At 38.9% G+C, this 18054-nt stretch overlaps 2 protein-coding genes across 3 annotated transcripts in view; one reads left to right on the top strand and one right to left on the bottom strand.

Moving 5' to 3' along the window:
- Positions 1 to 8403: 8403 nt before the first annotated feature.
- slc16a3 (solute carrier family 16 member 3) lies at positions 8404 to 18048 on the bottom strand. Of its 2 annotated transcripts, XM_039788298.1 has the most exons (6): positions 17949 to 18048; positions 13865 to 14120; positions 13615 to 13758; positions 12266 to 12873; positions 11643 to 11823; positions 10866 to 11188 (listed from the first exon to the last, which is right to left on the bottom strand). In XM_039788298.1, the coding sequence occupies exons 2-6, from the start codon at positions 14085 to 14087 to the stop codon at positions 10866 to 10868; spliced, it is 1479 nt and encodes a 492-aa protein (XP_039644232.1). In that variant the 5' UTR covers positions 14088 to 14120; positions 17949 to 18048. The 2 variants fall into 2 exon arrangements, with proteins under 2 accessions (XP_039644233.1, XP_039644232.1); XM_039788299.1 differs by lacking the exon at positions 17949 to 18048 and having other exon boundaries at positions 8404 to 11188; positions 13865 to 14087.
- ccdc57 (coiled-coil domain containing 57) overlaps positions 16677 to 18054 on the top strand; it is a 113798-nt gene continuing 112420 nt past the window's right edge. The window contains exon 1 of the mRNA XM_039788289.1: positions 16677 to 16807. Coding sequence (XP_039644223.1) covers positions 16788 to 16807 — 20 coding nt within the window. The 5' untranslated portion in view covers positions 16677 to 16787. The remainder of the gene's footprint in view (positions 16808 to 18054) is intronic.

Raw genomic sequence — 18054 nt, 5'->3', positions numbered from 1 at the left:
TAAAAAGGCTCTGCAGAGGATGTGCTTCCTACGGCAACTGCGGAAGCATGGCCTACCACAAGAGCTATTGGCCATCTTCTACACTGCTGCCATCCTCCTGCCTCCTCCCCTCTGGCGGGCGCTACAGATCCCTGCACACAAACAACCAGACACAAGAGCAGCTTCTTTCCCTCTGCCATCACTCTCCTGAACTGCTGATAAGTGGGGTCATCCCCACTTTGGCCATTCACCTACACATTACATACTTTATCATTCCAATATGCATCTTGCACACTACATTTCTGCCCTGCAAAGGCAAAAGACCTTAACTTGCTAGTGTGAAACTGAGAAAAATGACTTTAAAGTTTCTGTTTTGTCCAGACAAAAGTATTATAGGTAAAACTCCCAAAATTTGACAACTAGTTGCTATAATTAAGAAATGTTTGTATGCAAAAAATCTTGAGCTCAAAATTGACCTTTGATCCTTGTTTGGCAGTTCCTGTACTCTTCCTTTGTACCATGTGCCAAAAACAAGGAGTCATGCAAAGGCAAAAGGCAGTAACTGACATATAATCAATATTTGCTTGCTGTTCACCATACTTGCATCCATTATAAGAACACCTAACCAAGGTCTAGTCATCATGGTATTTGTTTTAAATTATATAGAAAACCTGTTGCGTGTTTTATTTTTACTGCTACAATGATCAGGATAGTGTGGCAACACTAACACAGTTTAACAGTATGACAGATAAGTAACTTTGCAGTTCAGTATGAAAAAATACAAGAAGTATTTTCTCAATAAAGATAATTTAATTATAATTGAATACAAAGGTATATTTATTGTTTAACAAATATATAATGTTTAACACTAAGGGCCACCAAACTGCTTAAGATGCACAGTCAACAAGCTCGACTTGGATTACTACTTTTTAATTCTGAGATAACATTTAGGTTAGCATACTTTGTACGGACGTTAGCAATAACTAGCTTAGTGCTTTTATGGATTTATGGATGTGTGAGATTTGACATGAACACCTGCAAGAAGGAAATATAGCTCAAACACGTATGGATTGTTGTGGATACAGCAGATGACGTGCATTGCTATGGATTATATCTTTCATGGATTATATCGGATTGCATGGAAAGGTAGGATGCCAGCTGTGTATTTCATAATTGGTTTGATGTGAGGCTCCGCCAAGTGAGGAGGTGTGTCAGCATCAACGTTAGCGCTTGAGCTAGCAATGTAGCTAGCTCTGGGCTGTCACTGACAGAATAGGAATCATCACTTTATTTGATATGTCATGTGTATGTTACGTGGTTTGGTGACTATTAAAAGCGGCAAAGTAGGCTATGGTGAGGCTAGAGTACAGTAAGATCACGGCGGTACAGTAACCTCTCTCTTGATGCCTGGCTAAACAAAGTCCGAACACTCAACATTCAACTTCAGCGTGCAGAGATCCGTAACAGCTGTTACGGCGTTCTGCTGTGGTTTCTCGTATGGTTTTGGATGTTACGGTTGTCTTTATTTTCTTGTTAAAACAATGAAATTGACTCACGATATTTATTCACATGATAAAGGAGGTCTCAAATACCCCAAAAGTGACATTAACTCATTTTTGCCCAAACATGTTTTTCCTTTTTTAGGGCAGATTTGCATTCTACATTTATACAATATATTGTGTTAATGTGCCTATATGTCTGTTGTCTCTCTTGTGCAGTATGTGTCTATATGGCAAATAAAACGGATTCTTATATAAAAATGTTTTTTATTTTATTTTTTGGTACCATGGTTGTTAGTTTTTTAAAGGTTATGGGATTGTAAAAAATAACGTTAGAGGAACGTTCCATAAAGGTTGCAACGGTGGGGGAACGTTCTCTAAAGGTTGCAACGTTCTGGGAACGTTAGGAGAACGTTCGATGTAACCAAAAACCTAACCAAATCTAACCTTCAGGGAACGTTCGCGCAACCAAAAACAAACGTTCCCAGAAGTTTCGGGGCACCAAAAATTGTTTGCTCGAGCTCTCTACAGCAAGGATTAACAAAGCCAAATCATCTACTGTAGACCTATGGAAAAACGCAGCAGCACAGGTATCAGTTCTGGTGACCTCAACACCACAAGAATTAGAGGAGAGTGACTAGGCAAGGTGTGATTTTTGTTTTGTTATCTTGTATTTTGGTTTGTTTTGTTTTCCTCAAGACCGCAGAGGGTGGGGGGTAGGCGAGGGTTTTTACTTCCTGTTCCATTGTATTTGTTTATTCTGTATGTTGTTTGTTCAAAAAATATAAAACAAATAAATGTATCATTAAAAAAAAAATAATGATTTCTGTGTGTTTGTTCTTTTCTCAAAGAAAAGCTTAACTCAAAGTCTTTCAGACCGCTGTTCCCAGCAGCAGCAGCCATAAGCCCGCCCACCAACTCTATACACGATGTGATTGGCATGACCAGAGTTTGGTTTTTCCAGCTCGCAAGTCAACGGAGAGTGCCTAGGGTCCAGGTACCGTTCGTTCATTTGTTTTTGCTGTCACATATGAAATCGAAAAAACGAGAAAACTCCTTTTTCCGTTTTTCCGTTTTTTCAGAAAAACGAAAAAACGAAATTATGACTTGATTTTTGGTTTTCCCGTTCTTGCACGGAAATCAGAAAAACCACTTGATATTCCGATTTTCCCCTGTGGGTGGTGCTAAATCTGATTGGCAGGATATGCATTCATTGTTTTTCAAATTAAGAGTTTACCCACACTTTATTTGTTAGCCTGTAAAATTAATAGTCTATATGTAAAATTAATAGTCTATATGCATGCTTTTTGTCACCCAGTTATTTGGCTTAACTGACTGAAAACATCTATTGAAATAGCCTAAATGTAAACATGTTCACGCATTGACAGACAAAAGGCACAATCTATTTTTGTAGGATGGATAGATAGATAGATAGATAGATAGATAGATAGATACTTTATTGATCCCCAAGGGGAAATTCAAGGTTCCAGTAGCTTAAAGACATCACACACAACATACACATACATCACTAACAGGATCATAAAAAAGCAACTCCACATGAATAGCATGGACAATGAAATAAAAAATACTAAATAAATAAAAGAAATCCACATGACTGTACTAAGTGATGTATAAGCATGAGACGCCTCTGAGACTGACCTTGTGATTCAGTATGAGAGTGTTTGTCATGGTGGTAGTGCAAATAGGTCCAATAGTGCGAGGATAAAGTCTAGAGACCAGCATTAAATATGGACAATATAAGAGATCAAAAGTCAATATTAGAGGTTTGAAGTATTAGGGTTACAGCCATTGTTCATGTATTAAGTTATGTTAGACCTCAGTCCAGGCTGGTGGGAGGAGGGAGGGATTGTGCATATATGGGCTAATATAGCCAGTAAACAGTGTAAACAGTAAACAGTGGGCCAGTGGACAGTCAGTACATAACTGTTATTATAGGAGGTAGTGGAAGTGGTGCAGAGGGAGGAGAGGCAGACAGACTATGCAGAGAAGTCTCTCTCTCCTCTTCTCTTTAGTGAAGCATTGTAGAGTTGTATGGCCCTGGGGACAAATTACTTTAATGCGTTAGCTACATAATAGTTATAATAGAGTATGCTAACGTTAGATTGTAGTGGAACGAAGCAGCACTTTCTAAGGTCAAAAAGTCATTCCGTCTTCGAAAGGACACTTATGTACGTTTACACTTCATCGCATTAATAATATACAGTCTATGGTTATTAGTCTTGATTGTTTGTATGAGTATTGTATAAGAAAGATTTAATAAAAAAATAAAGTTGTGATGTTTGGTCGCTGTTGGTCGTCAAGTGTTTCAACGCATGCGTGGTACAAATCGCACAGGGACTGAGCCCAGTTCCACGCAAGCCCAACACAGTCCAACTTTTTCCTGAATGCAGATACTTTATCATGTACCAAAAAGACATGGCACTCCTTTCCATAGATCATTTCATTATTGTTAATATTTTTTAAATATTCCCCTGCTTTTTTTTACGCCTACTACACTAACCTTTTCTCAGAGTCTCTCTCTTTTTCCAAAGTGACAGATAAAATCATATAATGTCATATTTGACATTACAGGTTCACGCAAACTCACACACACACACACACATACACACACACACACACACACACACACAAACACACACACAAACACACACACACACACACACAGAACTCCATAATATAACTATAATTTCATGCATCGGCCTACAAGGCCAAAATGGTTGAATCTGGTGAAATACTGTAAAAATGTCAAATATGACTAGTTTTCTTCCAAATGAAATGCTGACATTACAGAATGCATGGTTTTATACTGTAAAGGCAGTGAGATCAAAACATGTGGTTATAATGGAAGTCAATGGGACCATTTTTGCCTTGAAGGTGTCCAGAGGGAGTATCTGGAATTACATAAAAAATACTAATGCAATCAAATCAGTTTTGTTGCTTATCTTTGACATATCCAAGCCTCTAATCACCACCAAAGCCCCATCTACATATTATTCATTATATGGGAAAAAAAATCATTCTTTGTGTTTTTTTTTTTATAAATAATTACATACTTCAAATACATAAACTGGCATTTAAAGGGTTAAAATCCTGAAAATGATTGAATGTTTGGTGGTTTTGATTAGGTAAGAAGTTGTTTAAGTGATTCATGAAAAAAAAGCAGAAAACAATATTGATATATGATGATTTAATAACAGTTTTTGTGTGCGTGGACATTTTTGCCTCGAAGGTGTCCAGAGGGTACAAAATGAATCATTTAAGTATAAAAGACATGTAAGAGTAAAAAACACTGGATTTAGAAAATTTGGCTGAAAAGAAGGATTCCTACAAAATTTCATGCCATAAGAAGTAACACAGCAAAAATGATCACAAAATGAAAAAAAAAACTTGAGAAAAATGTACAAAAATGACCGAAGAGGGCATGAGGGTTAAGATGTATAAGCTCAGATCAATGAGGCATGTGGGCCATAAATAACAAATAGACAAAACAAGAATTTAAGTTAATAAAAACATCTAAAACAAAGAATAAATGTATTATTTAAATTTGTATGATGAGTATTAATGGAACGGTCATTTTGTCAGTCATGACAGAATGAGAAAGTAATTTGTCCCCAGGGCCATACAACTCTACAATGCTTCACTAAAGAGAAGAGGAGAGAGAGACTTCTCTGCATAGTCTGTCTGCCTCTCCTCCCTCTGCACCACTTCCACTACCTCCTATAATAACAGTTATGTACTGACTGTCCACAGGTCCACTGTTTACTGTTTACTGGCTATATTAGCCCATATATGCACAATCCCTCCCTCCCTCCTCCCACCAGCCTGGACTGAGGTCTAACATAACTTAATACATGAACAATGGCTGTAACCCTAATACTTCAAACCTCTAATATTGACTTTTGATCTCTTATATTGTCCATATTTAATGCTGGTCTCTAGACTTTATCCTCGCACTATTGGACCTATTTGCACTACCACCATGACACACACTCTCATACTGAATCACAAGGTCAGTCTCAGAGGCGTCTCATGCTTATACATCACTTAGTACAGTCATGTGGATTTTTCATTGGATTTTTTTATTTATTTAGTATTATTATTTTTTTATTTATTTAGTATTTTTTATTTCATTGTCCATGCTATTCATGTGGAGTTGCTTTTTTATGATCCTGTTTGTGATGTATGTGTATGTTGTGTGTGATGTCTTTAAGCTACTGGAACCTTGAATGGGGATCCCATGGGGATCAATAAAGTATCTATCTATCTAACTATCTATCTATCTATCTATAAATCTATCTATTTTTGACTGGGAACAAAAAATTGGTTAACATGACTTTGAACACAACAGGATTAAACGATGAGATGGGTCTTCTCCTCTCCTACAAAAATAGATTGTGCCTTTTGTCTGTCAATGCGTGAACATGTTTACATTTAGGCTATTTCACTAGATTTTTTCAGTCAGTTAAGCCAAATAATTGGGTGACAAAAAGCATGCATATAGACTATTAATTTTACATATAGACTATTAATTTTACAGGCTAACAAGTAAAGTGTGGGTAAACTCTTAATTTGAAAAACAATGAATGCATATCCTGCCAATCAGATTTAGCACCACCCACAGGGGAAAATCGGAATATCAAGTGGTTTTTCTGATTTCCGTGCAAGAACGGGAAAACCAAAAATCAAGTAATAATTTCGTTTTTTCGTTTTTCTAAAAAAACGGAAAAACGGAAAAAGGAGTTGTTTTCTCGTTTTTTCGATTTCATATGTGACAGCAAAAACAAATGAACGAACGGTACCTGGACCGCCTAGACCCCCCTGGCTGCAAAATAATTTTGCTGCCGCTAGGGTGCGTCTAGATTTCTAAGCTAGCTGGATGACACACCAAACAGATCCGTGATTTCTCGGGTTGATAGACACAAAGTTAGCATGTCATCTGGAATATCCAGAGGCGGCCGTCCAGCACCTGTTGCTTGTAGTAGCTACCAGCGGTAACGTTGACTTCTTGGACTTGGACATCTTCCACACAAACACGGTGCTCAATCAGTCAAACAATTTAAAACGTTGTCGTCTATGTATATTTCTTGAAGAGCACTTATCTGCCCTAGTATTTCCAGAAATTCTTCAATATGTGCCAAAATAGTATCTGCTGATAAACCATGTTGATCAATTTGATCTGCTAATGATAGCATGCTATTTCGGAGCCCACCGATGTCTTCCATTAGGCTATATCTGCACTCTCACTTCGCCAGCCTTTTTTTGCCCACGACTCTGTTCTGAATGTGAGAGACAGCCACGCTCCCTGATTTGCATATAAAAACTGGAAATAAATAGAGAGGGAAATCAATAAATGTGGCATTAGGAAATGAAAGTCCACGGAAATAAATAAATGTGGATTTATGAAATAAAAGTCTCTTGAAATAAATCAACGTGGACTTATGAAATAAAAGTACCATGAAATAAGTAAAAGTAAAACCTTTTAATATATTTAACCAATTGATTGATTTATATGTGAATATTTAATTTTTTTTTATTATTTATGTATTTATTGCCTCATTTATTTATTTCATGATATATTTCAAAGGCATATTTATTTTTTTAATTCATGTATTTATTTGTGTGTGTGTGTGTGTGTGTGTGTGTGTGTGTCGGAGCTCTGCTCTCTGTCAACATGCAGAGAGGACAAATAAGCTTGCGCTTACACGCTGTCACGTACCGAAATTTGGCACAGTTTGATTTAGAGTGAATCGGTCCACGGTAAAAAGTACAGAGTTCGGTATCCAACCCTACCCTCCAGCCTTGCTTGGTGCAGCCCATACAGATTTCTGCCTCCCTGGGGTCTCATTTATTAAAAGTAGGATCCATACAAATTGTGCATACACACACCTGCAGGCAATGTTTCCTTTTATAAATCACATTCAACCTAGAAATATGCACACATGGACCATCCTCATATCTTGCCCTCTACACTCCCACATTCAACCATTGATGGCCAGTGCAAAGCACCTCATGAATGTTGATGCATAAAAATGAGCCTGCTGATCAATGGTTCTTTACAGTGTATCATGGCAATAACCCAGTGGAAGATGAAGCCAAGGAAGGGTTGTTTCTGACACTGAAATTGAGATGCTTGTGGTTGAGGTGGAGGTTAGAAACCATATTGTTGGGTTGCCATACCAGCGGGGTCACAAACAAAAGATATTGCGAGTGGCAACATGTTGCTGCTGCGGCTAATGGGTTACACTCAAGCTGCTGGAAAACCGAATGGACAAACAAGTGTGTGTTGCAGCCACCGCAGTGTCTCCATGCCCTCTGTACGCATGATAGCAGTCGAGTTCACTGCAGATTTTGAAAACAAACTGAAATCGTACTTGGTGATATATGCACAATATTAAAAGATATTATTACACAGCTTGGCGACGGTGTCACGCATTACATGGTCTTTCACCAGAAGGAATGCCCAATGTGCAGGGTTGGGAAAGTTCACTTTCTACATGAACTAGTTCAAAGTTCAGTTCACAAATATATATATACACACGTGTGTATGGGTAGTTGTTGGTAGTTGTTGGGTATAATGTTTTTCACTGCTATTTGTTTTAAATTCCTCCTACCACCAATAACTTTTTCTGTTTTAATTATCACCACCACCCTTAATGGCTCTCTTCAGTAAGTATATAGTCATTTGTATTAACTAAAAAAGTACATTGCATTTTTTAAAGGTGATCCTTAGCATTAACTTTGAAGGCTTGAGTGCTAGTTGAACCCATGAATACATACCAAAAATATGCTTTGGTATCTTGGGTGCAGGAAGTTTGGTATTCCTGTAGTGGAAGTTTCTTTTGCAGCAGGGGTGAATTTTAGAGAGATAAATAGTGAAACAAAATAAAGACAATTGCAAACTAAACCAAGTTAGGTTTTTGTATTTTATTAAAAATATATTTGCAAATATAGGAAAAACATAAATTTCACAAAAGACAGCAGCCCAATGTGGAAAAGTTTCTTCAATGAGTGAACAGGAACACTGAGCTTAAATACATCTTCAGAGTGACAGCACACACACACACACACACACACACACAACTTGGCTTATCATGACTCTGCATTTCTCACAGGCAATCTGCTATGCATGAAGACAATCTAAAAACACAGGAGACATCTCGGAGCCATTTCGCCTCCTCCTCCCTGTACAACTTTCACCCCCCCAGTTACATCTCAACTGGCATGGGAAAACTAGAGATAGTTTTAGGGTGAGACAAAAATATAAAGAATCATGCTTAAATGTAAATTTGCCATTACATTCCCCTGTTAGTTGGCAAGGTGTTCTGTCTGTTCACCTCCAGGCTATGGTGTACTGTCCAGTGAGCCCTGTTCCCTTTCAAATTTTCTGAACAAAAGAAGTGTACTTTACAGTATGTAGGGGGCTAAGGCATCATCTGACATATTTTACTTGATGTCCATTCAATGGGGACGTATAATTGTTTACATTTTTCTTATTTGTATAATTTTGAAGCTGTGAATTACTTGTAATATTGATTATATGTTTGCTCATATGTAGGTATGGCTTAGGCTTGGTCCAGGAACCTGGAGTTTGGGCTGCCATAAATTAGTCTTCCCCCTTCAGAGTTATTACAGAAAGCAGTGCAGTGGGCAGAGATGTTGCACTGAATGTGGAAGACATTTTGCGTGACATGCTTTGCTGTCACAGCTATTGCCCTTAATGAACTGGCACCAATGTGTCAAACTGCAATATTGCCATAGGTACTGAAAATGCATTCTTGTCGATCCTCTCAAACAATTATTGAAATTATTCTTTGTTGAGGGGAAACTGAACTTTGTCCTTTAACACACTTCTCACACACAGCTGTGTTTTGGTTTTTTTAAATAACACAACTCGTCTGACACTAAAGGCTTTGAATAACTCTGCCATATCTTTCTGTTGCAAGTTGGGCTTGCTCTCAGTGTTGAGCATAAGATTGAACAGATACACGGATGGCATAGAGTACATGGATAACAGCATCTGGCATCATACAGACACATTACACAGCAGATCCCAGTGTTATAGCATTAGGCAGACCATTACAGAGTAGTGATGTCAACATAGGACATGTCTCATCAGCTGAGTTTACAACAACGATGCATTGGACTGATCCTGACAATTCAAGTTTGTTCAAGTATTCTACAGAAAAATGGGTCTGACAGCAACTGGCTGAAGTCTCATAAAGTAGCTCACAGCAGTCACAACAAAACAGACTTTTAAATTACAGCAATAAGTGAACAGCTACTACAGTATGAAACTCAGTCCATGTTGAGTGCCCTAAATATTAAATAGTTTACTTTTACAAATTTTTAACCAATTTTCAAATGTGAGTTGTCGATCTGTTGATACATAAAATGCCAAGAAATACTTTAATACGTTGTCATTCTTGATTATATTTTGACAATATATTCTTAACACAATGTCCACCTACTAGGTTTTTCCAGAGCTTTGCTGAGTGATCATCACGTGACCTAAGCATTTCAATTCTGTCACGTAGTGTTCTTGGAGGGTGATTCTAACCCCTTTTATCAGTTGAACAACCAGGAGAATCACAGGGGACTCCCTTACCTGTCAGAACATCTAGGTAGACTCTTTTTTTTCAAGTCACAAGGAGTCAGCACTTAGCCTGCCACTTAATATCTCTGCTGGTACACGCTAAAGACAGGACATCCCTTGTTAAAGTAGATCACATGATGACAACCAAGCAAACCCCATCTGGTTACAAAGGCTGTGAGATTTGGTTGAAGGCTCAAGAAAAAGCCAGTAAGTGGATCTTAACTGGTGTTTTTTTATAAATGTATTTTTAATCATTAGGAAATGGAAAGTGGAATAGCTTGAGTCCTGAATGGTGAAAACTGGATATGATTGTAAAAAATGATGCTGAGTAAAGGTAAGCAAAACTGGAATTAAATTTCTTTGTTCTACAATGCAATGTGGGTCTGAGTAGACAGCAGTAAAGAACACCTTATTTTACCCAGAAAAGCTGGTAATTGTTGCCAGTAAAGTGAGACATTTCCATGCCCGAAGGGATAGTTGTATTTTAAACCAGAGGGTAACTTTTTAACTGATCAAACATAATGTACAGCCTCTGATCAAAATGTTGCATTAGAACAGTTCAGACAAACCCAGTTCTTGCTCATGAATTGTATCCATTACATCAAACTGTGATTTTCATTATATATAACAGCCCTCTTTTCTTACCCTACTTTGTTCATCTTCCCTCACTTTCTGTGTGGCTACTATTTCTCTGCGTCACACATCATCCTCAGTCCTTTTTATATCCTTTTGGTGCACAGTTTCTCTTTTTTCAACACTAGTCTTTTTTTTCATCATAATGTGTCTTCTCCCCCATTCTCCCCCATCTCCTTAACCATAATCACCTCTTCCACTGCTTTCAAGGCATTGTCATTTCCATTCGCTTTTTCCTTTGAGTCCTCTTCACCTTCGTGATCTTCCTCGCTTTCCACCCCAAAGTTCAGCCCCTCCTTCTCTGCATCAGTCACAGCCATTTCTATCTTAACCTCTAGATCTTCCTTTTTCTTGCTAATGCAAAAGAAGTTACCTATGGCGATGACAAAGGCGGACAGTGTGACCTCACAGCCTGCCAACAGGAAGACGTACATGTACTGATGGGTGGCATCCAAGAGGCGACCTGGTGGAGAATACAAGAATATTTGCATGACTGTTACTGGTTCTCATCAAGCTGAACTCATGAAGTGAAACACCTTAACTTGACCAGATACTATAAGGAGAATATTGAAAAGACTGAGAAGCAACGTCAGTAGTTTCAAAACTACATTGTTTTCTGGACTAGAACCTTTCTACTGTAACCACTGCATCCCCAGTTTAAATTTAGCTGGGGAACTTTGTTGCATCTACATATATCTCCATTGTTTCCTGTCATCTTTCAATTATCACTATATAGTCATTAAATGGACATAAAATAAAAAATCTTCTGGCAAAATGCAACAAGGTGTGGATGCTCTGGCACATTAAGTCTAGATGAGAATGAGTTTAAAGCTCCTTTTGTTCAAAATTGATGATGAGTCTTACTGTAAGCATAACACCGTCACAAACATTCACATGCATTCCTTCCATGCTCTGACCTGCTCCAGGAGGTCCCACTAGTACAGCAAAGGCTTCCATCAGCAACACCAGGCCTATGGCACTGGAGAACTTCTCTGTCCCTACAATAGACATGAGGACCTCGAACTGTAGCGCTCCCACCATGCCATAGGAGATACCAAAGAAGATACAGAAGACCACCAGACCTTCATAGTTATTTGCCTGCAAGTAGAGAAAACCAGAGATTTATGAATATGACAAGTGGTTTATGGAGAAAATACAGGTGATAAAACAAGCCTTGTTGAACAGGAGAGACTAAAGGTACCAACATACAGTAACCTAGTCTAACTATACAATCAGTCTAATCTACAGTATTCATTTTTTTATGTTAATGAACTGACATCTATGGAACAACAATCATTTACTTTTTTACCAGCCTGATTGTTATATACTGTACATAAGATGACAGAATCTCTTCATTTTTAATTCCATGTTGTTTCTCTATTCCAGTATTTTCCCCAGTAAGAGCTAGGTAGGTCAAGTTCTTTGACATGTATGATGGCAACACGTGGTTTCTAGCTAATTTGTGAAGTAACTGCATATCATCTATACAGACACATTCCTCTTAATTCTCCTTGTCATATAGAACTCAATACATTGTTACCTGTGATCCTATAAGGTCAGTGCAGCCGTTGAAGATCATAGCAAAGCTGAACAGGTAGACAGTTCTGGGCCGTACCCACTTCATGCCTGCTATGAGTCCTGATGCAGGCCGAGCAAACATATCAACAAATCCCAAGATGGTGAGCAGCAATGAAGACTTTGTGTCTTCATAGCCGAGGCCTTTAGCATAGCTGACCACAAACACAGGGGGCACAAACAAGCCCAGCACCATAATAGATGCTGCAAGGGTATAGATGAGAAAACCTCTGTCCTTGAACACGCTGAAATCCAACAGTTTTTTTTTGGGCTGGGGCTTTTTCTCTTCTGCAGCTGTGGGAGTGCTTTCTTCAAGATACTGTGGCTTCTTAGGGGGCAACAGGGGCCTCATGAGGGCACCACAGGCACAACAGTTGAGCAGAATGCCTCCTAGTATGAGGAACCCTCCCCTCCAGCCATACTGGTACTGGAGAATCTGTCCCAGTGGGGAGAGACAGCACAGTGCCACAGGGCTGCCCGCTGCTGCTAAGCCATTGGCTAAAGGACGTTTCTCACTAAAGTAGCGATTCAGCATTATCAGAGACGGCTGGAAGTTCAACGCCAGACCCAGACCTGAGGAGAGACATACAGGCAATGTTACAGAAATAATACATTTTTGCAAAACACAATTTGCTATGTAAAGATAAAGTGGACCATGGCATCCTGAGCAGAGAATGAAACCAGACTCCGTATGTGTGTGTTGTAATCTGATCTTCTCTGTTCTTTGTTTTTAAGCCAGTCTGGCCGCAACTGTATGTGAGTGCATGTGACTGCCTTATGCATTGGTATTTGGTATCTCTCAGAGTTCTCAGGTTCTTCTCCTGAAGAGCATGAATGATCTCAGTGAGGTCACATGGCAATATTGCCATCAGTTTGGATATTTCTTGTGTACCAATGATTTTGCCCAGATGATGGCACTAAAGGAAAGCCCAGGAGTAAAAAAATATCCAGATTCGCCTCTGTGGAGCAAGAATATCCACAGCAAATTTGAATGGCCACTTGTCACGATATTCTGCTGGTTACCACAGTCTTTAATTGTGACTGACAAAATAGTTACAGGGGGGGAAATACAAATGTTGCAAACTACTAGGACTAATATTACTATATTTAGTGGTAGGAACTGGTTGAAATTTAGGTACCTTGTTTATTGACATATTTTGTGAGGACTCATCAATATTGTTGCTGTGTATTAAATGAGCAATAAAAAAGAAGCAGCTAATCTGCATCTGATTTAACATAATGGATATGGATGATGCACGTGTCCTTATTAAATGTTTGTGTTTTCCAATATGTGCATGTATGTTGTGACTCTACCTGTAATAACTCCGATGCAAAGGTAGATGTGTATGATACTGGTGGCAAAGGAGGCCAGAATCATTCCCAGTGAGGCAAAGAGCCCTCCAACCATCATTACTGGTCGGCAGCCAAACCTGTTCACCAATACACTGCACAGAGGTCCTAAAAAAACCCAAATCAAAACATAAGTATACAGTACTTGTGTACGGTATTTAGCATGTTGATGCTAACAGTTCATCACTATCACATGTGTATTATCCTTGTCTACCTGTACCATACAGCATGGCAAGCAGTATTGATGAGATCCAGGCAGTGTCACTGTAGCCAACATCAAACTCTCGGATCAGCTCCTTGAAGAAGACACTGACAGCCTTAGGGAAAGCGTAGGAAAAGCCAGTAATGACGAAGCAGCCGGCCAACACTGCCCAACCCCAGCCACCATCTGGGGCCTTCACCCCAGGAGGTCCATCGTCCACCACTGCTCCTCCCATGATGCTCTCTAACTGCTATGTTGAGATCGGTGGCTGTAAACAAGTGGTAAAAACACACATGTATCTTATTTGTGCTCATATAATTTCATATCATATCATATGGCTGTCAAATGTCCTGAAACGTTACAAAAACTTAAGTTATTTTTTATTTTTATGTATTTATTGTTTATTTATCAGGGACACTACCCATAACATTATCACAACCAAATGTGAGAGATGAAAGGTATTTTAGGATGTAAAGAATCTCAGAGTTATCTCTGCTCAGGATACATCCTTTAATGCCCACATAAAACAAACATAAAACATCCTGTCTCAAAACGATGAGGAATATGTGGGAGATTCACACTACTCCCAATAGATCACCCTCCATTGTGCAGCAGCAACATAAACCAGAAGGAATCTGTAGTGCAGAGACAAGGGTGAGAGGTACCGCTATGCAAACATAAAGCACATGCTCATATAGAGACACAGAGACACAGAGATCAGTATGGCACCTTCTTCGAACCCCCCTCCCATTGACCAAACAACATCACCCAGACCTTCCATGACCCCAGTGTGACCCATGCAGCACTCTGTCAGGAGTCACAAGTATCAACACCCATACTAAAATAAGACCCTTGAATTCCGCCTGCTTACACACACACACACACACACACACACACACACACACACACACACACACACACACACACACACACACACGCACACGCACAGCCCTGATATGCAGATGAAAGGAACTTGGATGTTACCCAGCATTGTGTATGTGTGTGAGATAGAGACACGGTCAGTAAAAATAGAAGAGTGTCTTACATATATCTATAATGAATGCAACACTATGCCAAGAGATTAAACTCTTTACTACTAAACTATATTTATTTCTCTGTAGTTGTTGTATGTAAATCCTCTTGAAGATGCCAAAGTGATGTGTAACCAATCAGTAGGTATCGCAACTGAAGCAACAAGGACACAACAAGAACACAACAAAGAACTCTTGAAAACTTTACCATTACAAACACAGCAAACTGTTTTTACTGAAACAAACAACAAAGCCAGAGATATCACTATCATGAACCCAAGGGAGAAAATATTATTTTGTAAAGATCCAAATTTCTCCTAAACAGCAAAAAGTACAGAGCTGTTTACATTGTCATTGTCAAATAGCAATTTTAGCTGCTTTAAGAAAAAGACTTAAAGTAGCTATAATAAATATTTGTAGAACTAGAAAAGTGCACTCAGGAGAGTGCAGATTTGTGATTTAGTGGATCATAACATTGGGTATGGAGATGCCGGAGACCAAACATGTTTTGCTGCTGTAAAGTTGGGCATTTTAACATTGAGGTCTATAAGGATTGACTCGCTTTTTTTTAAATACACAAAGCATAGTTAATTTTAAATCACAGCACACAGGTACTGTAATATCAGAAAAACACACTTCTACTCTACATAAAGTATAATAACATTATAGGCCTACTTTAAGTACATGCCTTTTTGATGCTTAAATTGTGATAGAACTTAACTATAAATACATTTTTATTAATACCAGTATAATAGCACAATTTAAAAGTATGCCAAATACAGACAGGAAGTGCATTTGAAATTAATTTGAAATATAATAGAGGCATGCTAGAATAACAGTAATGAGTATGATAAAAGTGTGTCCCAAATACACTTCAACACTAATATCAAATGAACTCTAATGCTTTTTTAAAGTATATATTCAACACACTGGCGATATAATATTGTACATCAAGTGTAGTTTAAATGCTCATAAATCATGATTTTCACTGGTATATTTCAGTAGGCTACACTTAAAGTTTGTGAAGGGTTGTGCCAATTTAGCATAATATTTACAGTTCAAGGGTGAGTATTAAATTGGGACACCACTTAAGTAAAGGCTACCCCCAAGGAGAAGCACAAAGTAGGCTACAGTAACAAACTAGTAGGACTTTCTTTACAAAGTATAAATGAAGTAGGCTATAGGCTTATAGCTTTTAGTAAGGGTAAAATTCAATCTAACAGTCGATCTCTCTATCTCTCTCCGCAATTAATTAACATATGCTACATGATACGTTATTATAGAACCTAAGTAACTTCTTGGCAAGTCCCGCCTTACGAAGCAGCTCTATGGCTCGATAGGTCGGGGTTAGGCATTGACCTCGAGTGGTTAAGCTTAGGATAGCCTATTGGTCAGGGGATAGGACCTGAACAAATCGGGTTACAGTATGTTACCTTGCGTAAGCGTGGACGCCTGGCCAATAGTAGTGTGTGAATGCTATTGAAGGGCGGGTCTTGCCTAGACAACCTCGGCAGTATTGACGGCAAAATAGGCTATAGAATAGTTCGTTCTGTATTGGTGCAATATTTGAAAATCGATTATTTATTATTTTTAAAATTACATTTATATCTGCATTTATGTCAAAACCTATAGACTTTCAAACATCAAAGTGTCATTTATGAAATGTATTTGTGTCAAAATGACATATAAACATCTTTTCCTATGGGTCGGTCCTATTTCTAGCATGCACGCGTTTTCGCCGCGCCTGATATGTGCGTGTCACGCAGGCAGTGTGCAAGCTCTAATTGGGAGCCGAAATAAAAACGGACAAGCCACGCAGTTGACACGCTGACACCACGCATCCAGTGTGTGCCGGCCTGAGACATGAGTGAAACGCGTGTAAAAAGTGGTCGAGACACCGGGGCATGCTGTACAACTGTCGCGGGTAAATAATTAGCTATCTCGACATTGGAAATGTTTTAGAAATAGATGTAAAAAGTGTTGTAATTAGTTTGCTACCAGATGCGCTATAGTCACCTTCCACAGCATAGGCATTTCTGTTTCACCGAGACTACTGTAGGCTACCTGTTAAACCGTCAAGGCAAACAGTAGCCTAGGCATGTCTACTATTAACTTCTTTAATTAAAAGGCCCATCCAAAATTGACTTGATGAGCGGACTCATCCGTTTTACTTAAGATTTAGTAAGACTGAGAAGTGATGATGTCAGCCTCAGGTAGGCTATGCAGCCGAGTGCACGTAGGCAGTCCGGATACTTCTGCATCACATTCTGACTGTATCACCCAGGAAACGACCATTTAAACGCTCTCTTTAGGAAATAACTTCCGGATCTACGTTAACTTTTCTTTTTGGACTTTCTGGTCGCAGTTTGTCTTGTTAGTTGGTTAGATGTATGACAAAAGACTATTTCAGGATACTGTGTCGGTATTATTTTGCTTTTATAGCCTAGCGTACCTGTCTATCTCTCACAGAGCAGTTTCTGAAACGTGCACATACTGAGCGTATAGCCTACAAATTATATGTCAATTTTATTAAGCAACATCACTCTGGGTGAGTAGCCTACAAGTCATAGATTTAGACTGAGTCAGCTTCCTTTTGGGGTGTTGTGTCCGCTTTAGATAAAGTTTCCTACTTGTAGTGGATGAGGCTGTTATGCTGCTCATTCCATTGTGTAATATGCGACAGACAAATGTGGATCACGGTGCGTACGGACAAACCCCGGTAGCCTACGTGAGGATGGAAGCGTAGTGATATGTCTTCACTGTGCATCCCCGGGCCAGATGCCTGATCTGAAAAGTTTTAGTTTGAATGACTATCAGGCGACATGAACAATAATAACATGTTATAACAACTTACACAGTCCAGAGGCTAAGCATCTCTAACACAATTATAATAGGTAATGCAAATACTAATCGTTATCCTCTTTTACTCGCCTGACATTCAGCCTTTATGTCTATATCTGTTACTCTGGCGTATCGCCACAGGTTATCGCATAACACAGGGAATATATACAACACAGACAAACATAAACCATTGATTAAAAAACTAAAAACTTATCACACGATACCTGCTGATGCTGTCTCCCACCTTCAGGAGAGCTTCTACATTAACTGCGTGAGCGCGCTTCCGTCACTGGCTTTATCATACGGCGGCGCGTGGGAACTATTGTCTAT

The sequence above is a fragment of the Perca fluviatilis genome, chromosome 21 (genome assembly GCF_010015445.1).
Source record: "Perca fluviatilis chromosome 21, GENO_Pfluv_1.0, whole genome shotgun sequence".
In the NCBI taxonomy this organism is placed as follows: Eukaryota; Metazoa; Chordata; class Actinopteri; order Perciformes; family Percidae; genus Perca; species Perca fluviatilis.
The sequence above is the reverse complement of the archived record's forward strand: the minus strand, read 5'-3'. Positions and strand labels throughout refer to the sequence as shown.

Excerpts from the sequence above, each read along its gene's own strand:
- slc16a3 (XM_039788298.1), bottom strand. The coding sequence starts at position 14,087 with ATGGGAGGAGCAGTGGTGGACGATGGACCTCCTGGGGTGAAGGCCCCA. Across the intron at positions 12,874-13,614 it reads TTGCATCGGAGTTATTACAG|GTCTGGGTCTGGCGTTGAAC; the intron begins GTAGAGTCACAA and ends GTCTCTCCTCAG. Across the intron at positions 11,824-12,265 it reads CTGACCTTATAGGATCACAG|GCAAATAACTATGAAGGTCT; the intron begins GTAACAATGTAT and ends CTCTACTTGCAG.